This window comes from Lethenteron reissneri, chromosome 36 (assembly GCF_015708825.2).
Source record: "Lethenteron reissneri isolate LAM-NWPU_2019-01 chromosome 36, ASM1570882v1, whole genome shotgun sequence".
In the NCBI taxonomy this organism is placed as follows: domain Eukaryota; kingdom Metazoa; phylum Chordata; class Hyperoartia; order Petromyzontiformes; family Petromyzontidae; genus Lethenteron; species Lethenteron reissneri.
This window is the reverse complement of record NC_083814.1, coordinates 12,986,779-13,011,024: the sequence shown is the minus strand read 5'-3', so window position 1 is coordinate 13,011,024 and position 24,246 is coordinate 12,986,779. Positions and strand designations below refer to the sequence as shown.

General features: G+C 61.2%; 1 protein-coding gene across 1 annotated transcript in view; it reads right to left on the bottom strand.

Moving 5' to 3' along the window:
* Nucleotides 1-24,246, bottom strand: part of LOC133351170 (agrin-like) — a 125,800-nt gene that overhangs the window by 5,979 nt on the left and 95,575 nt on the right. The window contains exons 4-33 of the mRNA XM_061566165.1: nucleotides 19,716-19,931; nucleotides 18,338-18,562; nucleotides 17,498-17,725; nucleotides 16,856-17,062; nucleotides 15,846-16,070; nucleotides 14,248-14,442; nucleotides 13,506-13,706; nucleotides 12,786-12,949; nucleotides 12,411-12,519; nucleotides 11,512-11,631; nucleotides 11,140-11,304; nucleotides 10,683-10,826; nucleotides 10,263-10,381; nucleotides 9,909-10,014; nucleotides 9,200-9,399; nucleotides 8,814-8,925; nucleotides 8,321-8,467; nucleotides 7,553-7,680; nucleotides 6,926-7,049; nucleotides 6,560-6,679; nucleotides 6,123-6,413; nucleotides 5,625-5,817; nucleotides 4,593-4,808; nucleotides 4,078-4,162; nucleotides 3,341-3,485; nucleotides 2,779-2,913; nucleotides 2,045-2,144; nucleotides 1,434-1,598; nucleotides 880-991; nucleotides 394-510 (exon numbers count right to left, since the gene is read on the bottom strand). Of these exons, the coding sequence (XP_061422149.1) occupies nucleotides 394-510; nucleotides 880-991; nucleotides 1,434-1,598; nucleotides 2,045-2,144; nucleotides 2,779-2,913; nucleotides 3,341-3,485; nucleotides 4,078-4,162; nucleotides 4,593-4,808; nucleotides 5,625-5,817; nucleotides 6,123-6,413; nucleotides 6,560-6,679; nucleotides 6,926-7,049; nucleotides 7,553-7,680; nucleotides 8,321-8,467; nucleotides 8,814-8,925; nucleotides 9,200-9,399; nucleotides 9,909-10,014; nucleotides 10,263-10,381; nucleotides 10,683-10,826; nucleotides 11,140-11,304; nucleotides 11,512-11,631; nucleotides 12,411-12,519; nucleotides 12,786-12,949; nucleotides 13,506-13,706; nucleotides 14,248-14,442; nucleotides 15,846-16,070; nucleotides 16,856-17,062; nucleotides 17,498-17,725; nucleotides 18,338-18,562; nucleotides 19,716-19,931 (4,814 nt within the window). The remainder of the gene's footprint in view (nucleotides 1-393; nucleotides 511-879; nucleotides 992-1,433; nucleotides 1,599-2,044; nucleotides 2,145-2,778; nucleotides 2,914-3,340; nucleotides 3,486-4,077; nucleotides 4,163-4,592; nucleotides 4,809-5,624; nucleotides 5,818-6,122; nucleotides 6,414-6,559; nucleotides 6,680-6,925; nucleotides 7,050-7,552; nucleotides 7,681-8,320; nucleotides 8,468-8,813; nucleotides 8,926-9,199; nucleotides 9,400-9,908; nucleotides 10,015-10,262; nucleotides 10,382-10,682; nucleotides 10,827-11,139; nucleotides 11,305-11,511; nucleotides 11,632-12,410; nucleotides 12,520-12,785; nucleotides 12,950-13,505; nucleotides 13,707-14,247; nucleotides 14,443-15,845; nucleotides 16,071-16,855; nucleotides 17,063-17,497; nucleotides 17,726-18,337; nucleotides 18,563-19,715; nucleotides 19,932-24,246) is intronic.

Here is a 24,246-nt window from a genome sequence, read left to right as displayed (position 1 = left end):
TTAGCGAGCACCTATGCAGACCGACACAGCACACGGGGGGAGGGTGGGGGTGTGGACAGTAGCTCGTCCGGCAGATATTCGTGACACTGGTGTTGGCCATGAGCGGAGTCGGTGTACGGTACGTCCAGTAGACGTACAACCACAACTTTCCACCGATGTTAGCCAAACGTTTCCCAGGTGCCGTAATCACTGCACTTTACCGCAGGGGAGACAAAGGTGGCCGAAAATTTGTTCTGACCAGGCGCTCGCTAACAGCACCATCACCATCATCGGTCACGGCCATTAGTTTCCTGCTCACGGCTAACATCAGTGGCGGGCCGATATGAGACACGGTCCCGGACCTCCCCTAGATCGACTCGGCCTTAAAGTCCCGGCGTGGCGGGTGCGGCGCACCTGCTGGATGGCGCCTGTGAGCCCCGTGGTGATGGCGGCCGCCCGTGCAAACTTCTTAAAGTCGGGCGCTCCCCCGACGTAGAATGGCTCCTTCACGTTGAGTGACGTGTGGGGGCTCTATGGGGGGGCGGGGGGGGGGGGAGAGACAGGGGCACAGCATGGTCCGTGCGGTATTTGTGGATGCTTTAAGGTTGAGAGTGTTAATGCGATAGTAACGGGGGAGGCGGGAGGCGGGGGGGGCACGGTGAAGGGTCGTGACGACGATCCGCCGGGGACGCCGATCGCCCCGGACGGCCACTCCTCGGCTTCCGTGGCGCAGATTAAAAACCTCCGACGACAAACGCGACGGAAAATCCGCGGGTGGTTGGTGAATCTGGACGCTGACGCGGTCGCGTGTGTGCGTGTGGACGTGTGTGCGTGTTTGCGTGTGGATGGGCCGCGTGTCTGTGAGTGCGAGTCCATCCGTGCGTGTGCGTTCGTGCTCACCGGGGATTCCCCGGTGAGCGGGCGGCCCTGGTTGATGGTCATGGAGCCGGAGCGGCCGCTGCGCTGCACACGCACCACGTGCCACACGCCCAGCGGGAGCCGCTCGGCGCTCCTGCTCGTCACACCACGGCACGTGCACACGCACGCGGGCACACACACACGCACCACGCACGCGCACACGCACACGGGCATACACACACCACGCACGTGCACAAGCGGGCACACGCGGGTACACACACGGGCATACATATACGTGAGTAGACACATACAGAAAGACAAAGATCCCCATATAGCCGCACCAGGTACTAATCTTAGACTGAGTCGACCTAGGAGAGGCCCTGGACCAGTACAGATGATCGTCACCGGTATTGGTGGTGGCCTTGAGCGAGACTCAAAGCCAGCTTCCCACGTACACACAAGCGCGTACACACAGGCGCGTACACACAGGCGCGTACTCGCACACGGCAACAGCGGCACGCTCTGCTTGGCATGGGAAGCCGCCGACCGCCCCCCCCCCCCCCCCCGGTGTCCCTCGAGGCGGCAGCACCCCGCACCTGATGACGGCGGGGCCCTTGCCCAGGTCGAACTTGAACTCCAGGAAGCCGTTGACGAGGTTGAGGGACACAAAGTCCCCGCGCCCGTCCGTCTGGTGGCCGTTGTAGAAGATCATGCCGTCCTTCTCCTGGCTCAGGAAGGACACATCCAGCGTCAGCTTGCTCCTGCGGTGGAAGGGGGGGCGGGGGAGGGAGGGGGATTCGTCACCGTCGAGAGAAGAGAAGACGGCCGGCGTGGTCGAGACTACCGACGGAGTTGCGGCCGATGGCGGGAACCGCACGGCCGCCGCCAATTCCAGAACGCCGTTTGCTGGAATATTCCTCCTCCTCTCCCCCTCCTCGCTCGCTCCCCCGCAGCTGTCACAGCCGTCCCGAGCCTCACCGAGGGACACCGCTCGCGCACAGGAGCCGGATGGATCGTGGCATCGCGAGGCCGTGAGAGATGACGACGGCTTGGCGAGGCCTTCACCCGACCACCACCACGACGACGACGACGACGATGATGATGTGTGCGGGATGACGTGGCGGCTGGGATGCGAGGGCGACGCTTCCCGATGGCACGCGGGCGGCGGAGTAGCGCGCGTGCCCCCCCCCAACCCAGCCCCACTCACTGGTGCGTGGAGCTGACGGATTCCAGGCTCTCGCGCTCGATGTACGACGTGAGGCCGTTGAAGGCCGGGATGAAGGCCGCGGTCTTGTCCACCGCCACGTCTGGGAGGAGGGGACAGGGCACGTGAGCTGCGGCTCGCTCGCCACGCAAGTTAACGCGGAGCTCGACCGTAACCTCGGCGCCAGGGCCTCGGCCTGACTCGGTGGCACAGCTAAAAAGACAAAAAACCCCGTCGAGTCTTCAACAGACTGTCGGGGCAAATTCTCTCAACACGAGGGAGTGGGTGGCCAACACCACGCCCGGCCGCTTTTGTTTCCCCAATGCTCATGTTATTTGTGCATCGCACCAGGTACTCATTTGAGGCTGAGTCGACCTAGTGGATGCCCAGGACCCCGATCAGGTATTCATCACCGATGTTGGCTATAAGTGGGAATCGAACACGGGTCGCCGGGTTCGTGGCGCAGCGCGCCAACCGCCACGCCACCGCTCCGCGGAGCGACACGCACACGCACACACGCGCACGCACACACGCGTCACACACACACACACACACGTGCATACGCACGACCCGTGTCACACGCACACACACGCACGCACGACCCGTGTCACACACACACGCACACACGACCCGCGTCACGCACACACATGGGCACACGCGCACACGCACGACCCGCGTGACGCACACGCGCACACACGCGCTGCCCGCCCCCACCGCCCCCCCCACGCCCCGCGCACCTCGGTCACAGAGCTTGCCCTCGCGCCCCAGCGGGCACTCGCACTTGAAGCCGCCCTGCGGCACAATGAGGCAGCGCGACGCCGGGTGGCACGGGCTGGGCTCACACGCGCTGCTCGCGTTGGCACACGTCGGGCCTGGGGGGATAAACAAGAGGCGGTGGACGTGGTGGTGGACGTGGTGGTGGTGGTGGTTGCGGTGGTAGAGGTGGTGGTGGAGAATGCATGTCCGTGCATGGGTACATTTGAGTGTGAGGTGCAGTGTGCACGTGTGTGCATGTGTGTGTGTGTGCATGTGTGCGTGCGTGTGTGTGCGTGTGTGCGTGCGTGCGTGTGTCTGCGTGTGTGTGTGCGCATGTGTGTGTGCGTGTGTGTGCGTGTGTGTACGTGTGTGTGCGCGTGTGTGTGTGTGTGTGTGCGTGTGTGTGCGTGTGTGGGCGCGTGTGTGTGTGTGCGTGTGTGTGCATGTGTGTGCGTGTGTGTGCGTGTGTATGCGCGTGTGTGTGCGCGTGCGTGTGTGTGTGCGTGTGCGCGTGTGTGCGTGTCTGTGCGTGTGCGTGCTCACCGGTGAACCCTTCGTGGCAGAAGCACTGGTACGCCTCGGCTTCCCTCATCCGGCACACGGCCTTGTTGCGGCACGGGTTGGGGCGGCACGGATTGTTGCCGCACTCCCCGATGCCCTGGCCGTACCGCACCTCGCCGCCCTGGATCTGCACAACGGCGCCAGCGTGAGCGCCGGCGACAACCGCCCCGTGGCTCGCAAGCGACGCGCAAGATCGCGAGGTCATATCCTGTTCAGGGGCGGTTGACTCAGCCAAACATCATCATCATCCCTCCGGGGTGGATAATACGAGTACTACTTTGTGGGGAAGTCAACAGCAGTTATCCTGTGGATATACTCAACCCCATCATAGGCATGTGGAATTTACACCACTGGCTTTGCAGGGCTGTAAACGGGAGATGAGCACGAATGTGTCAATGCTCATTTCAGCCAGGAACTCACTCCTGTCTTGTTTCCACACACACACACACCACACCACACGCACACGCACACACGCACACACATGCGTGTGTGCGCGTGTGTGTGCGTGTGGAACTTCTCTCCCACCGTAAATAGCCAACCGTGCTCATCGGAGGCGCGGGGAAGGGACGACAAACACATTCAGACGCATTCCCATCATGCACACACACAAAAGGCAAAGATCCCGCCCCGTTTCGCCTCAACACCCTGTTGGGGCAAGTGCTGTCAGCGAGCGCCTATTGATGCATACGCGAGAGGGCGGGCGGCGCGAGCGACGCTACCTGCAGGTTGTAGGCGACGTCGTTGACGAGCAGCTGAGTCAGGCAGCCCGTGAGTCCCCGCTGCACCAGCGCCTGCTGCTTTACACTGGTGGGGGGCAGCGATGGGTGGGGGGGGCAGTGATGCCGGGGGGGGGGCAGGGGACGCAGAGGGATTGGTGGGGCAGCGATCGGAGGTCTGTGCAGCCGTGACAATTTGTTTTGTATGCCACGGTTTGCCGGGTGCAAGGCCCGAAAAGGCGCAAGCTGTGAAAAGCGGCCAGCAACAATTGGTACCATCAGGGCTATTGTCACCATCGTTGTCGTTGTTGTTCTCAGAGCGAGGGGGAGGGAAGAACGCACCAGGGCTTCGCTTGAGCCGGCACACCACATCCGGCATGCCGCTCGCCTTGTGCACGTGGCTACTGGTTTACGACGCGGTGAGAAATTAAGGCGCAGTAACCACCCCTCCAGTCCACCAACCCACACCGCCCCCCCTCCCCGCCCCAGGCCCCCCGCCCCCCGCGGTTTGCGCTCACGTTTGCATGACGTTGGCGGGTGCCCCCCCTATGAAGAGGTCGCTGTCGAGGTTGAGACCCTCGGAGCCGGGGGGGCTCTCTCCCTCCACAGGGACCTCCTTCTCCACGGAGAGGGAGCCGGTGCGCCGGGTGCGCTGCACTTCCACGCGGAACCAGCGGCCCAGCTGCAGCCTCAAGCGGCTCGTGATCACCGCCATGCCCGAGCCCAGGTTGTACCTGAGAGAGGGGGGGGGGGGGGATGACGAAGATTGTCAGATGCGCTTCCGAGGCCGTCTGGAACGCTCTTTCCTTCCGATATTAGGAGGCCATTGGAGCTGTGCACTTTGAAATCGTCTAGAATCTAGATTGCCAAACTCGTTTCTTCACAGCTGCTTTGTGTGTTTAGTTTGTTGTCCTTCCCCCGCACTCGCGATTAGCACGGATGGCGACGTGCTGTGTGAAAGAAGTCAAATCTGCATACAAAAACATGTTCATAGTCAAAGCTGTTCATTCACAGATTTTACTTTCGCGAAATTCGATTATTCTCGGCGTTATCTTTATAATATCTCTCTCAGAGTGAGAATCTTTATTTGTTCTGGACGAGGAATCCGATGAGCTATGAAGCTCTTTCTCACAGATGTCCAGTAGAGGCGGGTCAATGAGTTAAAACAACAACAACACACACAACAACACAACAACACATATCAACGATATGAGTGCAAAGCAGATAAAAGGTAGGCAAGGCACTAAAAATAAGTGAATAAGTGACTACATAATTTGCTCCCGATTTTTCAACACTAAAAACGCGCCTTCTAAGTTGAAAATTAATGTCTTTATAAACCTTACCTCTGATTCACGCGGTTGGCTACGCATGGCGCGAGACAAGGTCTACACAGCACGTGCAAGCCTGGGCAAGGCGCCACGTGGCCTGCAACCGAGCACTGTGGAGGCGAGGGTTGGCGGGTCACCGTGCACATTTTAATTCATTTGCATCGAATAAAAGTTGTTTTTTTGCGGGGGGTGGGGGGTCAGGGGGGCTGGGTGGTCGCTGACCGCAGCTGGACGACTCCGTTGACGAGCGCAATCGAGAAGAAGTCGCGGACTTGCGCCTGGCCGCTGTAGAGCAGGAGGCCCGAGGGCCGCATCGAGCGGAACAGCAGGCTCACGCGCACCGTGTGGAAGGCCTCGATCGGTTCGAAGGCCAGGAAGGAATCTCCACCGAACGCCGGCTGGTGGTAGTGGACCTCTGCGGAGCACCGCCGACAGTGGGGTTGGAACGTCGCGTTCGCAACGCAAACGTACACAAACGTGAATCCAGCATCGGCTTGCGGGCGCCGCTCACTAAAGGCGCTGTTAAAAGCTATACGGGGAGTCTTTGTACGAGTGTAACGATCTGTGCATGTACAACTGTATCAGGCGATTGGGGCCACTGCCAGAAACGTCGCCTATGATTTTAATAATAATTTACTATCATTTTAATTGTAAGGCGACTGCCAATGCAGTATGACCTATGAACGCATCAACGAGGGGAACAGGGGGTGCTGGACCTGCCTTGTTCACAGACGGCGCCGCCACGCCCGACGGGGCAGATGCAGGTGTAACCCGAGGGCTTCTCGGGGCGGCACTGGCCCCAGTGGAGGCACGGGTTGGTGGCGCAGTCGTCGCTCTCCTGCGGCCCGGGCCGCCGCTGCTTCGGTGACGGAGCCGCGGACGGCGCCGCCGGAGGAGCGGCGGAAGGAGCGGGAGGAGCGGGAGGAGGAGCGCGCTGCCGAGTTACCGCGGAGACGGTCGCCGCCGCGGCCGGGAGCGAGGAGACGGTGGCGGCCGCAGGGGGCGGCGTCGCTGGGAGGGGGAGAGATGTCGCGCGTCGGTCGCGGGGATCTCCGTGTCTGACCTGGTGAGCGCTGGGCGCAAAATCCCATACGATCCCCCGCGATCCCCCGCGATCCCGCGCGATCTCCCACGATCCCGTGGCGTGCGGGCCGTACCGGGCGTGAGGAGCGAGACGTGTCCGTGCTCGGGCTTCGTCACGACGATGCCTCTCTTCCTCTGCGAGCGCAGCACCTTGAGCAGCGCCCTCCGCACCGCCTCCGCCGAGACGCGCGAGTCTGGGGGGTGTGGAGACGCGGGGCGCAGGGTCAGAGTGCGAGCGCTGCTACCGCTACCGCTGCTGCCACCACTACATAAAATCACCACTACTCTTACTACGACCGCTGGCAACGCTTATTCCCGCACCACCACCAACACCACCATTAACGCCACCACGAAAAACCACAACCACCATCGCAACGACCACCACCGCCAGTGGAGCATTCTCGCTGTGCTATCCTGTGCCGCGTCCGATTGGCTCTTACTGGGGTCAAAGTGCAACTCCACGTCGGCCTGGACGTGGCCGTTGGAAGGCGCAGACGCGAAGCGGAGCACGCGGGCGCTGCGGAACCATTTTTGCACCTCCGAGTGCAGCAGCATGTCGCTGAGCTGCACATGCAACACACAAAGACAAAGACCCCCGCCCACAGGGTAGCCTTGACAAACCGTCGGGGCAAGTGTTGTTCGCGAGTAGCACCTATGAAGGCTGGAACGGCACATGCGGGGGATTGGTGGCCGGCACCACGCCTGGCCGCCTTTGTCTCTCCATTGGCGATGTTTACACACCGCACCAGGTACTCGTTTAAGGCTGCATCGACCTGGAGGTAGGCCCAGGACCGGTTCAGATATTTGTCGGCAGTGTTAGGTGTAAGAGGGACTCAAACTTGCGTTGCTTGGTTCAACGCACAGTGCCCTGACCACACACGCACACGCACGCTCACACGCATGCTCACACGCGCGCACACACGTGCACGCGTGCTCACACACACGCAACGCTCACACGCATGCTCACACGCACACACGCACACGCACGCTCACACGCACACGCATGCTCACACGCACATGCACGCTCACACACGCGCGCACACACGCGCACGCGCGTGCACACTCACGCCGTTCTCGGTGCTGCTCCGCATCTCCGCGAACTGCTCGGACGTTGGGTCCGAGAGCCACGGTCCGAACGTCGTCTCGGTGCCCTCCAGCTCCTCGATGGACAGCTGGGCCAGCACGACGCGCGTCGCTGCACACGACCGCGCACGTGCACACACACACACATACGCGCACACACAGACACGCGCACACGCGTACACACACACACGCGCACACATACGCGCACACCGCCACGGCACACGTTCACGTGAAGACGTGCTCACTGACGCGGCAAGCAAGTATGCGAAACTGGTTCGCTCACTCGTTCGCACACTCACTCATCATCACCCTCTTACCTCTGCGCGTCGTCCCCAAGTTACCCCCAACACGTTGTCACGTCACCACCACGTGACCACCACCACGTCACCACCACGTGACCACCACGTCACAACCACGTCACCCCCACGTCACCACCACGTGACTAATACGTGACCCCCACGTCACCCCCACGTGACCCCCACGTCACCACCACGTGACCCCCACGTCACCCCCACGTGACCTCCACGTCACCACCACGTCACCCCCACGTCACCCCTACGTGACCCCCACGTCACCACCACGTCACCACCACCACCACGTCACACCCACGTGACCCCCACGTCACACCCACGTCACCCCCACGTCACCACCACGTCACACTCACGTCACCACCACGTCACCACCACGTCATCCCCACGTCACCCCCACATCACCACCACGTGACCCCCACATTGCCGCGTGGCCCCCGGCACCTGGGCAGGTGGAGGCGGCGGGGTCGGTGGCCAGGGTGCGCCCATCGGGGCAGCAGCCGAAGGCGGAGTTCTCGCAGGAGGAGCGCTCCGCGATGGAGCCGTTGGCGGCCGGCACGGGGACCGGCTTCACCGCTCCTTCCCCGGTGGCTACCGGTGCGGCGCGGGGGGAGGGGGGCCGGTGCAGAGACAGAGAGAGATGCGAGCGGTGAACCACAAAAGTGGCCGTGTGAGATCGCATTTTGAGCCCGGTAGATAATCTATAATTAGTGTCCCTGTGATTATTGTTATGGTTGTGATCTGACGATGGCACAGAGGCAAGAACGATTACACAACACAAAGAGACCGGCACGGAGACACAATCACAACTGTGCCGACTGCCACCACTGTGCGGGACTGTCTGTGTGTGTGTGCGCCGCTGTGTGTGCGCCGCCGTGTGTGCGGCGCTGTGTGTGTGCCGCCGTGTGCGGTCGCACGCCGGGACGCGCTGTCTCACCCGTGCCGCTGGCTGTGCCGCCACCGCCGCCACTGCCCTCCTGGTCCGAGCCATCGCCGCTGTTCGAGCCACTGCCCTCCTCCTCCGGTGGGGGCAGCGCCTCCACCTCGTCCTGGCACACGGCGCCGGTGACACCATCAGTATCGCCGACGTGCGTCTCTGTATGTGCGTGTGTCTCTGTATGTGTGTTTCCGTGTGCGTGTGTCTCTGTATGTGTGTTTCCGAGTGCGTGTCTTCATGTGTCTCCATGTGTCTGCGCATGTGTGCCTACGTACGTGTCTCCGCGTGCGTCTCCGTGTATCTCCGTATGTCTTTGTCTCCGTGTGTGCGTGTGTCTGTGCGCGTGCATCTTTGTGTCTCTGTGCATCTCCGTGTGTCGTTCTCACCTCTTTCTGCTGCCCTATGGCCGCGGTGCTGGCGCCGTGCGGGGAGGCGGTGTGGGAGGCCCTGGCCGCCGGGGTGGTGGGGGTCCAGGGCGCCTGCTTGGGCAGCGTCACCACCGCGGAGTGGGGGGGGCGGCCCGTGGTGGGGGGAGGCAGCAGCGGCCCCACGTGGGGGTCCCCCACTTGGAACGGGGGGACGGGCTCTGCGGACGACGACAGGGAGACGCTCACTGTGACAACGACGGTGGCGGCGAACGTGATGGCGACGGTGGAGCGAGCGAGTGTTTTTTAGTGAGCAAGTGTTTTTGAGCGAGCGAGTGTTTTTGTGAGAGAGTGTTTTTAGTGAGAGAGTGTTTTTAGTGAGAGAGTGTTTTTAGTGAGAGAGTGTTTTAGTGAGAGAGTGTTTTTAGTGAGCGCGTATTTTGAGTGCTTTTGAGCGAGTGTTTTTAGTGAGCGAGCGAGTGTTTTTAGTGAGCGAGCGAGTGCTTTTAGTGAGAGAGTGTTTTTAGTGAGAGAGTGTTTTTGAGCGAGTGTTTTTAGTGAGCGCGTATTTTGAGTGCTTTTGAGCAAGCGAATGTTTTTAGCGAGCGAGTGTTTTTAGTGAGAGTGTGTTTTTTGAGCAAGCGAGTGTTTTTAGCGAGCGAGTGTTTTTTGAGCGAGCGAGTGTTTTTAGCGAGCGAGTGTTTTTGACGGAGCACGCCGCCTGCGAGACCTGGGCAGGGCCCGTGGGACGCGATGGAAATGGCTGTGCCCTGGCGGCATGCGATGGTGAAGAGCTGGCACCGATCGGCGTACGTCACCCCGTCCGTGCCGCACACCTACACGCATGCACGCACACGCGTGACTGCAGGCGCGCGCACGACAGAGCGTGGCTTGACGACGACATGACAGGTTGCTGCCAGAAAGAAGCGGCCACTACTTGAGCACATTGGCACTGCAAGGCAACTGACGAAACGCCCAGCGGACACCTACGGGGCTATCTGCCCACGGATTGTGATGACGACGGCAATCACGCGAGCAAGCGGGGGTCGGGGGGTCGAGGGGTTGGGGGGTGGCGGCGGCTCACCCTGGTGAGGTTTCGCTCGGAGCACGCGGTGGGGCACTCGCAGCGAGCGGCGCCGCCCTCCTCCACGCACACGGCGCCGAAGCGGCACGACAGCAGCCCGCAGGAGGCCGGGGTCGGCTCTGCGGGTCACGCGCACGGTCGTGGACACCCACGTAGTCACTTAAACAACTACACAGAATTACTTGAGACAGCACAGACGAGGCAGAGGCGTATACACTGGGAGACGCACAATAATCAGGTCTAGAATCGTGACCTCGAATCGCTACAAGTCACCGGACTATGGAACGCCAGAATCGTCACGGGTGTTCCCGCACACGCGTGCCTCACACAGACGGTGGCTGCTGCCCTTGAGGGCCCTGCCCCAACTCCGACCACCCCCCCCCCCCCCCCCCCCCACCGCTGCTGCCCCCCTCCCCGTACCTTCCCGGCAGCCCGCGGGCCCCATGGCTTCCCCGGGCGGGCACTGGCTGCATTTGGGCCCCAGGATGCCGTCCTTGCAGGAGCAGCGTCCGGTCATCTGCTCGCAGTCGTCCCGCACGGAGCCGGCTGGGTCGCACTTGCACGCTGGGCAGCAACGGGGGCAGCAGAGCAACCGCATCATCATCGTCACCTCCATCATCATCATCGTCGTCACCTCCACCAACACCATCATCATCATCATCATCAGATCCACCGCCTACACCACTATCACCACCTTAACGACCACCATCATCACCTCCACTACAATCACCATCATCACCACCACCACCATTACCACTTCAACAACCACCATCATCGACTCCACCACCATCATCACCTCCACAATCATCATCATCAACACCACCACCACATCACCGCATCACCGCATCACCGCATCACCACCACCACGCCTCCGTACGTATGCATCCGGGCTGCTCCTCCACCACGATGCCGCGGAAGTTCCAGAAGCTGGGCTCGCAGCGGTCGCACTTGAGGCCCCCGACGCCCGGCTTGCAGGAGCACTGGGCCGTCGCCGCGTCGCAGCTCGCGCCGTACGCGCCGTGCCGGTTACACGCGCACGTGCCTGAGTGGCCACACGCGAGGGACACGTGCGAGGGCGTGTGCGTGAGCGTGCAGCGTGGCACGAGTAAAATTTCACAAAACGATTTGGATTCACTAAATACAACCGTCACGTACAACACGTCCCGCGTGACAGCTCGAGCGTGACGCCCCGTGCGTCGCGTCGTGTGCGCGTCACGTCGCGTGCGCGTCACCGCGAGCCCCCACTCACTGGGGCAGCCAGCGAGCCCCACGCCGAGGGCAGCTGTCTGGTTGTCGGGGCAGCAGCCGTACACCGATTGGCTGCAGTGGGCCACGGGGTCGGCGGAGGTCGTGGGAACGGGGGCAGGCTCTGTGGGGGGGTATGGGGGAGGAGTTTCGCGTGCGTCAACGTGCGTGAACACGCGCACACAAACCCATACGCACGCACACTCACACGTGCACCCAAACCCATACGCACGCACACTCACACGTGCACACAAACCCATACGCACGCACACTCACACACTCACACGTGTGCAGCACAGCTTCGCGCAACGGGGCACTATTCCATGTTGAGTCTGGAGAGATGAAGGTTTGTTTGGTAATTTGTTCCCCACAATCCTCTGCAATGACAAATACAAAGACTCCGAGTATAGCATTGAACAGATTGTTGGGCAAGTGCTGTTAGCGAGTACCTATAAAGGTCGGCACGGCACACGAGGGGGTGGGTGGCCAGCACCACGCCCGGCCGCCTGTGTCTCCCCAGTGATGATGTTGTAGACTGAAACAGGTACTTAAGGCTAACACTACCTAGAAGAGGCCCAGGACTGGTTAAAATATTCGCCATTTGTTGATCGTGAGCAGAAAGCCTGATTCGCCGGGTTCAAAGTTTAAGCGCGCTAACCGCTGCGCCACCACTCCGCATGTGCATTTACAGTACACGCACACGCATGTGCATATACAGTACACGCACACGCATGTGCATATACAGTACACGCACACGCATGTGCATATACAGTGCACGCACACGCATGTGTGTATACCGTACATGCACACGCATGTGCGTATACAGTACACGCACACGCATGCGCATATACAGTACACGCACACGCATGTGCGTATACAGTACCCGCACACGCACGCACTCACCCCTGATGCAGAGTCCGAGCCGTGCTAAGGTGAGGTCCGTCTGCCGGTCGCAGCGCGCCTTCTTCAGCTCGCACTCACTGCCGTACGTCACCCCGTCCGAGCCGCACACCTGCAAGCACGCATGAAGACAAAGATCCCCCGTGTAGCCTCAACACACCGTCGGGGCAAGTGCTGTCAGCGAGCAGCACCCACGAAGGCCGACGCCGCAAACGACGGGGTGGGCGCCCAACACCAGCGGCGATGTTTACGCACTGGCTACTCATTTGAGGCTGAGTGCACCTAGGGGAGGCCCACGACCAGTTAAAATAGTCGTCACCGGGAATTGAACTCGGGTCGCCGGTTTCGTTGCGCGGCGTGGCGGGGGGGGGCCCTCACCGGGCTGAGCGCGACGCTGCGGCAGGCGAAGTCGCAGAGGCAGCGCGAGTCCTCCACGTCGTCGTCCCACTGGCCCCCGAAGCGCAGGCAGCGCTCCTCCAGGCACACGTCGCCCGACGAGCCCGAGCCCGACACGCCGCCCTCGCCCCCCTCCTCCTCACAGTCTGGGAACGCGCACGCAGCACACACGCAGCACGCACGCGCACGCAGCACGCATGCACGCACGCGCACGCAGGCACGAACAGACAGATCCGCACAGACACACATGCACGTACGGACGCACAGATGTACACACACGGACAAATGTACGTTGGGATATCGTCAGATTGATGGTGGCATGGACAGACAGACAGGAACCACTGGTTTTCGAAGAGAGAGCGCGACTGAGAGGCGCGAGATTAGCAGCGGCCACGCGGTGCTACCAACAATTGCCTCTATATATGAATGCGTTATCGGCCAATAGACGAGTGTTTACATGTTAGGAGGAAATCAGAGCACCCGGAGAAAACCCAGGCGTGTGAGGGAGAAACACTCTATCCCCGTACAACTGGAACAGGTGGAGTCCACATTTCTGCCACGGGGGCGATCCACCGACCCTTCATTGCCTCCACAGCGCTGCTGGATTATGGGCCAGGCAATTAAAATTGGCCAAGATAAATGAAGAACGCGACCCCCGGTGACCCCCGCCCCCCGTAGGACGAGGGCCTGCGGGGGGCGTACCGTCGCAGGCGCCGTCGTGGGTGACGTTGAGGGCCTCGCGCAGGCGGCAGGCTGTGGCGCGCAGCTCGCAGGCGCTGGGGTGCGTGCGCCCGTCGCTGCCGCACACGGGGGGGCCGCGCTCCCCCGGAGGGCACGGGGGGCACGAGCAGCGCCCCGACAGGCACACGGCGCCAAACGAGCACACCTCGCCGCCGCACGTCTCTGTCGGGGCGGGGGGAGGGGTGGGGGCGGGAGGGGCGTGCACGCATAGAGGCGTTGACGTGCGCGGACGCGCGGAGACACGGACACGCGGACACGCGGGAGTATACAAAAGCACGTACGCACACGCAGCGGACACGCGCCCTGACACATGGACGCCGCACACGCGCGCGCAGTCGCACAAGTGTGGACACGCAAATGAACATACAAACACGCGGGCACGCGTATCGACACATACACACGTGCTTGGGTTGGCTTTTGGACACGTGTACGCGTGGTGCCGGGGTCTTTGTTGCTCAACTGCATTGCAACTCGGAGCAACGTTGTGCATTCGCGAGACTCGGAGACTCGGCCGGTGAGGCCGCATCGAGCAGCTCCGTCAGAAGGACGACCACAGCCCAAGAGCATCGGCAGTGACGGCGGCTACAGCAGGGCATCGCGGGGAGGGAGGGGACGTGCCAACTAGCCAGCGCACGACGGGGCAGCGCATAGAAACCGCCCTCTGCCAGAGCAATGTGGAATTCCAGCACCGCGGGACACTTACTGCACTCGCCGCGCGACGCCACGGCGATGTGGCGCTGCTCCGCGCACGCGCGCACGTTCATGTCGCACTCGCTCGCGTACGTGCGCCCGTCCGTGCCGCACACGGGGCTGCGGGCGCCCGCGCACACGCCGGGGCACACGCAGCGCCCCGCCTCGCCGTCGCACACCGCGCCGAACCGGCAGCCCGAGCAGCGGTCTGCGCCGATCGGCGGTGCGGGGACGGCCGGGGTCGAGACGACAGGCCGGGTGGGCCGGGCGGGCCGGGCGGGCGAGGGAGGCGGGCGGGCGGGCGCGGTCCAGCGGGGGGTGGGGGGGGTCACAGCCGTGCAGCGTCACCGCCAAGGAGGGTCGGTCGTAACGGTGTCACGGAGTCGGGCAAACGGCCACACGCACGCACGCACGGACAGACAGACGAGCGGACGGGCAGTTAGACAGGCAGTTAAATAGGCAGTTAGACAGGCATGTAAGCAAGTCAGTCGTTCAGGCAGACGCGCAGACCCACAGTCAACGAGCTGGCCGCCTGGCCAAGCGGCCGGAATTGCATGGAAATTAAGAATCGCGAACTTGGCTGGAAATCAGGCAGGCGCTCTGCAGGTCATGTGCCTAACCAGGTGCCTAGTTAGGCAGGCACGCGGCTAGCCAGGCTCCCAGCCAGGCACCTTGCTAGTTCAGGCAGCCGGCCAGAGGCAAGGTTCATGGCACAGTTAGTACGGGAAACACAGCGGGAGCAGCAGTGCAACAGCTTAGGGTGTAAGCCGCGCCGTCGCGACGCGCAGAGAACAGAAAACAAAGCGGAGCGGCTCATGCGGAGACGCGCTGAGCTCAGGCCCACGATGGCATCTCCATCGCACCGGATCGCCGGCTCAGCCACTGGGTGAGATTTGCCAAAACACGGAGCGGACGCCGAGACCGCGGTTTAACGAGATGCGAACGGCGGGGACGTCACGGGAACACGCCGACGGGCACGAGCGAGCGGAGGCGCACCGTGGGGTGAGTGGGGGGGGGAGCGAAGGAGGAGCCGACGCCCCGCGCCGTATAATCGGGATTTACGGAGTAAACAAGCGCGGCCGGGCCGGGCCCCCGTCGGCTCGTAACTCACGGGGGTCGGGGGGAGACGACGTTTACGGTGCCTCCGCGCGGGCGCACCGGGGTCTGGTTTACGCGTCGCGGTCGGGCCGCCCGAGGGTCTGGCGACCGTGGCACCGGAGGCCTGAGCGCCGGGGGAAGGGCCGTCGCGTGCCGCCACCACCATCTCTGGCGGGCCACGCTTTGGGGGTTGCTTCAGGGGCCGCGTGGGCCGAGTCGCCGACGTCGAAACTCTGACTGAGGGGCCGTCGGTGGCCGAGCAGCGGCTTCTCACGCGACATTCGACAATCGTCGTTTGTCCATAATAGAGGTTTTCTCGTTTCTTGTTCCTAACCCGGTTTTTGACCGTGGAACCACGCGAGCCTTCGTGGGGAAGTCTATCTCGGAAGCGTTCCTGGGTACACCGCAATGAGTGAAACCCTCCTCGCGTGCCGTGCGTGCGGTGTGCCGCGTGCGTAGCTGCGAGCCGCGAGCTTGCCGCTCGTGCGCCAAGCGTGCCGCGTGAGCCCTCACCGCAGGCCCCGCGGTGGCGCACGCCGATGGTGCGCTGCATGGCGCAGGCCATGCTCTCGAGCTCGCAGGTGCTGGCGTAGGTGTGGTTGTCGGCGCCGCACACCGGCTCGTAAACGTGCGACGGGCACACGGCCTGGCACTCGCACACCGGCGCGCCGCCCTTGAGCACGCAGCGAGCGCCCGTCCCGCACCGCATGCCCTGGCACGGGCTCGCCAGCAGCGGCTCTGCGGGCGGGGGGGGGGGGGGCACGAGACGGTGGGGGCACCGCACACAGGATTGGCGGGGGTGAGCGTGCCTGGGGGGGACGCGGGCACATCTGGGGGTGCGGGGGGGGTGGCATCGCGAGGACGAGAGCAGAAGGATGTCGATGAGCACCAATGCATCGAGGCCTTGTGGCTCATTTCCCGTTTACAGCCTTGCAGAGATAGTGGTGGAAATTCCACATTCCCATGGCAGCAGCAAGTCCATCCATAGGACAACCACCGTTGACTCCCTAATAAAGTGGTGCCTATTTTATTGACCCCAAATGGATAATGATGGACGAGCCCACACGGCGGTTGTCAATACAGAATGAGAGCGTGCGTGTGAATAACGCCTGTGGCTACGCTTTGAGCCAGCACCATGCCTCTGAATCGTTTTCCGCGCCCTCCGATCCGAGGGCGGCGAACGAATACCCGTGGTGCGCTTTGCAATCTCTCAAGTCATTAATTTAAAACTCAACTATTTTTTATTTTTCCAGGTAAGGCCCCCTGCGCTGCTATGTAGCTCTTTTTCAGAAGCGATCTGGCTAGCATAAAAGATCGCTCAACGAAGTGGCTTATCACGTGGAAATTGATAGCAGCCAACTCTCATGTTCCTAAACATGGAGGGGAAAACCGGAGGGCCTGGAAAAAAATCCACGCGACCACGGGGAGAGAGACACGCGACTACTCGAAATATACAACAGGCGTCCGGGTCGCGATCGAACCCACGACGCGAGACCGCCCGCGTTGGCCGCCGCGGTACTCACTGCAGGGCCCGTCGTGTTCCACGGGGACGTCGGCCCCCTCCAGGCAGGCGGCGCGCTGCCGCTCGCATCCGTTGCCGAAGGTGCGCCCGTCGGCGGAGCACAACGGGCGGAAGGCGCCGTCGCACACAATGCGCTCGCACGAGCAGCGCGCCACCCCGCCAGAGACCGCGCAGAGAGCGCCGTGCTGGCACGGGTGTGGGCACCGCTCTGAGATGGCGGGGAAGAGGGAGGGGAGAGGTGGCGGGGGGGGGGGGGTTATCATCACCGGGCGATGCGGCCGCATCGCCCGGCGCTGTGGGGTTTTGGTGCGCGGGGTTCTGGGGGTCGTGCTCAGCGCGGCTCTGGCAGGTGGTCCCCGACCGCTGCCACTCTTCTATCAGGATAATTCCCGTCATCGTCGTCATCGCCACAACCGTCATCGCTATGATCGTCACAATCATCATCTACCTTGTCAACAGCATCATCATTATCATCGTCAACGACGCTGACAATTTTGTCACCGTAATCATGACCATCCCCATTATTATCAATCAGTCTCATCAACCTCGCCATCATCGTCGTCCACGCCAACCGTGCTGTTACATTGTCACCATTATCCATGCCGCCCGCGTCATCACCGCGTCGTTGCCGTGGCATGGGTACCGTGCTGGGCGCACTGCCCGCCGTGGAGCCTGCGCAGCCTCAGGCCGGCCCGCGCCCCCGCGCGCTCCAAGTGGCACTCGCTGGCGTAGGTGACGCCGTCGTCCCCGCACACGGCAGCCGCGTCGCCCTCGGGGCACGACTCCGGCGGCGGCAGCAGCACCGCCTCGCGGGACCGCGGTGCCACGCGGCACAGCTCGTCGGGGCCCGGCGTCACGGCCGCGCACGGGTCTACCGAGGGGGAGCGGAGAGGGTGGGTAGCATAACAAAGCTGTCTCTCTGGTGTGGACCAATCAGTTTCAAATATATTATCAGAATATGTGTTTTTTATTTGCATTTTGACCACAAGTATTGTGTTAATGCAGACATGATTCCTTGTAAAAGGTTTCAGTTTGGTGTTTTAACAACTTCACACCTGTTTTTTTGCCAGATAAAAGGGTAAAAACGTATTCTCATTAAAAATGTAATCTGCGAGGACACACGATGATCCAGACGAATTTGTGTCTTGGGTCGCATGGCCACCGTGGCTCCATTGGTAAAGGAGACGTGCGCAGTGGCGTGTTGATGTTCTGATGTGGTTGATGGTTCCACTAGTGGTGCGTGGGTGAGTGGGTGGGTGAGTTGATGGTTCCACCAGTGGTGCGTGGGTGAGTGGGTGGGTGGGTGAGTGGGTGGGTGGGTGAGTGGGTGGGTGGGTGAGTTGATGGTTCCACTAGCAGTGTCTACGAGGAGGAAAGTCGAAACTGAGAGGTGTGTGACGTGTGGATCTCCAACCAGGAGGTTATGTTGGACTTGGCAGCGCCCATCTCCGCGTGACCCACCAACCAGCCTTACGGCACTCACCGCATTCCCCGGCGAACTTGTAGCGGATGTCGGTGGCCGTCTCGCACGCGCGTTTGTTCATGTCGCACACGCTGCGGTACGTGGTGCCGTCCGTGCCGCACACGCTGGCGTTGGCAGCGCCGGCGCACGAGGAAGGGCACACGCAGCGTGGCGGCGAGCCGTCCGGCACCGACACGCAGGAGGCGCCCAGGCCGCAGGCCACGCCACTGCACGGCTCGCGTGCGCCTGCGAGAGACAGAAGATCCCCCGCGTGGCCTTCAGGATAAGCGCCGATCGTGAGCTGCGCCTACGAAGCCCGGCATGGCGCGCGAGGAGGTTGGGCGGTCAGTGCCGATGTTTTGTACATACCCCACCGGGCACTCGTCTAAGGTGGAGTCGACCTACGGGAGGCCCAAGATCGGTTCTAATATTCGTCACCATTATTGGTCGCGAGTGGGGAATCGAACTCGTGCCGTCGAGGTTCGCGGCGCGACGCGCTAACCGCCTCGCCCCACCGATCCTCGTACGCAAGCACAAAGACAAAGATCTGAGCGCCGTCCGAGCCGGGTCAGCGTGGGGTCGTGGCGACTCTGCAGGCCGGGCAGTCCCCATTGCGGTGTCTCTGTAAACACGGAGCGGGGCGCTTGACGACTCCCTCCTGGGCGACCTCGTCTAGGACGGGTGCCGCTCGCCCAGCTGTGATTGCTTCCTTCGCCCTCGGCTAAGCGACGGCCTCCGCTAACACGCACGCCCCCCCCCCTCCCCCGCCGATGGGGCCGGGGTCCGGGCCCACTCAGGGTGGCACAGCGACAGCTGGGAGGCCGCTCAAGGACAGCACGGTGATACCCGGTGCCCACCGCTGCCGCCACCGCCGCTGTGGCTGCTGGGGAATCGCGAGGAGAGGTGAGCGTGGGATGGCGGGTCGGAGGGGGGGGGAGGAGGAGGGAGTGAGGAGGTTGCCAGCTCTGACTGAAGCTATGCCCGGGAGATTTTATTGTTTTCAACATCACGAAATGTGATTAAGTGTACTGTTCGACCCGTTCGCAATATCAAGCCGTTCTTTTATTGTGTGTGGGAGTCAGGAGTGTCATTGATTAAAGTGAACTTCTTTATAAAGTATGTGCATTCATTGTAGGATTTATATTTCCTGATATCTTGCAAGGTGCACTGAGATCCCTGGATGAATTGCGCCTTAGATATGTAAATTATGACAATCATTTATTTGATTAAAGTATCCTCCTCGGCCCAGCGGCGGAGCCGTTTGCTGGAGAGGCTCGAGGGTGGAAAACTCGTGGAATAAAAAAAAAATAACCAAAAACAGACAGACGGACGGACAGACGGACGGATGGACGGACGTGACATCCCCCAACACGGACCGGCGAACGGCGACGCCACTCACCGCAGGGCCCGCGGCTGCTGACGCGGATGCGGCGCTGCTGCGTGCACTGGGCGCGCTCCAGCTCGCACTCGTTGGCGTAGGTGGCGCCGTCCGAGCCGCACACGGGCGCCACCACGGCCAGGCAGTCGGCGCGGCGGCACGCGCACACCCCGCGGGCCGGTTCCTCGGGGTCGCGCTCGCACACCGCGCCAAACCCGCACAGCACGGGGCGGCACACTGCGGCGGGTCGGGGGGGGGGTCGGAGGTCGGGGGGCAGGGGTCAGGGGGCAGTGGTCGGGGGGGAGGGATGGGAGCAGGGGTCGGGGGGGCAGGGGTCAAATGGCAAGGGTCGAGGGGCAGGCCAAAGGAGGAGACAGTGTTAGTGGACACACGATACCATGAGGTGCCCAAGTTTGACTACTCCGGGCGGCAGGGTGGAGGCGGAGCGGCGGCGACTCCTCGTGCCTCGCAGTGAGGAGGGCCCTCATTGTGCTCAGGCTCAGTTGGTACGGTCCGGGTCTTGGAGTGGTCCGGTGGGGGGGCGAATCAAATCATAGGTGGGGTGAATTGTGACAAGCCTGGTCGCATTTGTATTCCCTGGTTCTGATCACAGCACCAGGTACTTAATTATGGCTGAATCCATCTAGGGGAGGCCCCAGGCAGGGTCAGACACCACTCGCCGCTGATGCTGTCCATGACGAAGAATGGAATCCAGGTCATTGGCTTCGTAGTGCAGTGAACGATTACACTACTGCTCCCCACACACACACACAAGGCAAAGATCCCCCATACAGCCCACAGGTTGCCCCGGCAAGTGTTGTTAGCGACCACCTATTAAGGACGGCAGGGCACACGAGTGGACTGCACCACGCCGGGCCGCCTTTGCCTTCCCAGTGCTGAAATTTGCACATTGCAACAGATATACATTTTAAGGCTGAGGCGACCTAGGAGAAGACCGAAACTTGGCAGTGTCTTTTTTTGGAGGAAGGAATGGGGGTCCGAAACCGGTTCAGATATCGCTCACACCTGATGTTAACCGTGGTCGGGTCTCCACGTTTGTGGTAGCGCAGCGCATGCTCTCTCTCTCTCTCTCACCGCTCCACACACATAAACACACAGCATCAAGGACAAAGACCTCCCGCAGAGCCTGGAACGAGTGCTGTTAGCGAGCACCTACGAAGGCCGCCTTTGTCTCATTTGAGGCTGAGTCGACCTAGGGGAGGCACAGGACCGGTTCATATGATCGTCACTGCTGTTAACCGTGAGCGGTAAACACCTCCACACACACGTGATACCCCCCCCCCCCCGCATCCCCCACAACGCCGTGATCCATGCTCCAGTCAGCACCGTTCCGCAAAAAATGCGGGGTTATCTGAAAACACAGAGACAACATCCGTCATGCAGACTGTGTGCAGGGCTCACGCCAGCGACGCAAACGCACACGCCGGCGGACACGCCAACGCGCACGCTAATGGACAAGCTAACGGACACGCCAACGCACGCGCTAACAGACACGCACACGCCGGCGGACACGCCAACGCGCACGCTAATGGACACGCTAACAGACACGCACACGCCGGCGGACACGCAAGCGGGACACGTCCCGCGAAGCCGTGCGCACAGCCCCCCCGCGTCCCCCGCCCGCAGAGGAGGAGTCAAGTGGTTAATGGACTCGCGCCGCCCGCTCTGTCGAGGAGACTCACAGCTGCACTCCTCTGTTTATGTTTCTACTATTTATTATGTTTTGTGTGGCCTTGCTTAAGCACTGCTATTTACTCCTTTAGCCGCAATGTGACATCATCGTATACTTTGGATGAATTATAAATAGTATTACGTTAATAATATTAAGCGAAAGAATCAGATCTCATTTGGGCAAGCGTTGAATGGGTGGGTGCCTCTGCACTCGGCAGAGTTGGGCTCGCTTGAGCCAAGGCTGGCGAACTGCCCATATGTTGAGTGTCAAGGGCTCTCTCTGTCAGATATGGGTCTGTGTTCGAGGAAAAACTGTATTGTACGCAACACAAAAACATGATTTGCATTGATGCGGACAATATCAGTCACATTACGGATATTATTCACAAGCACGCAAATTGATATATCGTGTTGCGGCACAGTACATGGTGTAAATCAATAGAATGGCGGTTATTTTACCCAGGAAAATCCCGCCGAGTCTCAAGACACATCTTCAGGAGGGTGCTGCTACATTGGGATGTTTGGCCAGCTCTGCGGCCTGGAACTCCCTTTCCACCCCAGCCGTCCGTAAGCCGCCGACTCCCTGCCACTGTTCAAGCCCAAGGCTCAAGGCCTCTCTCCTCATCTGCTCTTTCATTAAATAAATATCCCCACTGACATGCAGCCACATCTCGCAGTATAAATACACTCACTGCGATTGTAATTCAATAGAATATTCCTCACCAGCCGCTCTCCACCACTGTGCCCCCGCTGCCCTCTGCTCTGCTCACCCTTCACGCACGCCGCCCCCTCTCTCACGACCTCCCTGCCCAGCTCCCCCCCAACTCTCACCGCACGCCCCCCCCCCCCCACACCCAAAGATAACGCCCCGAGACGCAGGATCAGAGCGAGACGCCGGGGGATCAAAGGGAGACCCGACGGCTGAAAATGAAAACAAAAACAGAGAATAATCCCGACCCCCGACCCGCGGGGGCTTCTTCATCAGCGGCGCTGCGCTAAATCAATTGCAGGTGGCGCGCGGAGACGCGGGGAGAGCCATCTGCCCAGCGTTTTCCCAACTGCCGGGGAGAGGCGGAGGCACCTCTGTCTCGCGGGGACGTTGGCCGTGACGCAAGCTGGCAAAGGGGGGCCTCCGTTTCATGGTGGCCGAGATGTGAACTACCTCACCTGGTAAACAGGAATTACATTTTTTACCTACGTGACTTTAACCGAAAAAACCTAAGAATATGAATCCTTGCAGTCACGAAAGCTTCAGATCTAGAAGGATTTCGTGGGTTCGATCCCGACCCTGACGCCTGCTGCTGTATATTTGGAGTTTGCGTGTCTCTCTCTCTCCTCGTGGTCGTGTGGATTTTTTCTCCGGGTCCCCCGGTTTTACCCTCCACATTTAGAAACACGCGTTTAGAGTATTTGGCATGAGCCACTTGGTTGAGCTATCATTTGTGAAAGGCAGGTCGCTTCTGAAAAATAGCTTAAATAGCAGCTCAGTGGGCCTGACGTGGCAAAATAAAATTTTAAAAAGTTTAGTTTTCAGTTTCGGTGGAGGATTCGGCCTTGCGGAGAGGACATCGCTCGAGAAGAGAGGCTCAGGCAGAGACACGCACGGCGCCGGCCACGTGACTGCCCCACGACGGGCGTATGGATGGGAGTCGCACCTTTCCTGCCTATCCAGAGTAGAAGCTTCGCATGTGCCAGTCTGTTAAATGTTATTCACGCAATATTTTAACTGTGTAGTGATCTACTCAGGAAATCCACACTCCCCTTTTTTCAGGAAGGCCCCACTACTTTGGGATGCTTGGCCAACACCACCGACATCGCACGTTTCAGCTCGGGGAAGAAACCAGAGAACCCCGAGGAAACCAACGCGGAACAGTGGGGGAGAGGACCTGCAGACCCCACACAGTCAGCAATCGAACCCAGGCCCTTGTTGCTGTGGGGCACAGAGGTGTTACAAAGCGTCCCCACTGGGCTACCAACAGGCACGCATGCTCCCGCCGTGACGGGGGCTTCTCACCACCTACAGCAGCACAAAGCCTTTGGAGTTGAATCTCATGTCGAGGTTCAAACTGCCGAGGCTGCTGCTGAGGCTGTTGCGGCTGAGGTTGTTGTTGCTGCTGAGGCTGTTGCGGCTGCTGCTGCTGCCGAGGTTGTTGCTGGTGAGGCTGCTGCTGAGGCTGCTGCTGCTGCTGAGGTTGTTGCTGAGGTTGTTGCTACTGAGGCTGAGGTTGTTGTTGCTGCTGAGGTTGTTGTTGCTGCTGAGGCTGTTGCTGCCGAGGTTGTTGCTGCTGTTGCTGCTGTTGCTACTGAGGCTGAGGTTGTTTCTGCTGCTGAGGCTGCTGCTGCTGCTGTCGAGGCTGCAGCTGCTGGCGTTTAAGGCGCTGGAAGCTCTGCTTGCTCATCAAGTGCGATTATATATTTTTCCAAACGTCTCTGTTTATTTATCTCGGCGGCCGCGCGGGTTAATGACCTCCACCTGCGCGGAATAAGTCACGGCCGGTGTGTTTACGCGCCGTGTCTGCTTCTTTTTTCCCTTCCCGCGAGGAGCGCGTGGAGAACAGCGCCGCCTCCGCTGCTTCAGAGTTCGTTCCCGCTTGGCGGAATGTCGACCCCTGGCTCTCGACCCCTGCGGCCCCACGCCCGCATTGCGACGGCTCAGCCCCACGCAAATCGCTCGCGCGCCCAAGTCCCGCACGCACGCTCTGCCGCACTTAGCTCACCGATTAGGTCATTTGCGGGCGGACCGCGCGGTTGTGGTTGCTGGTGGTGGGGTAAAGTGCGGGTATCGCCGCGAACAAATGCTCCGAGGCCGCGTGAGTGGTGGGTGCGGGTGTGCGGGGACGAGGCCGCGGTGTTCCCCCGC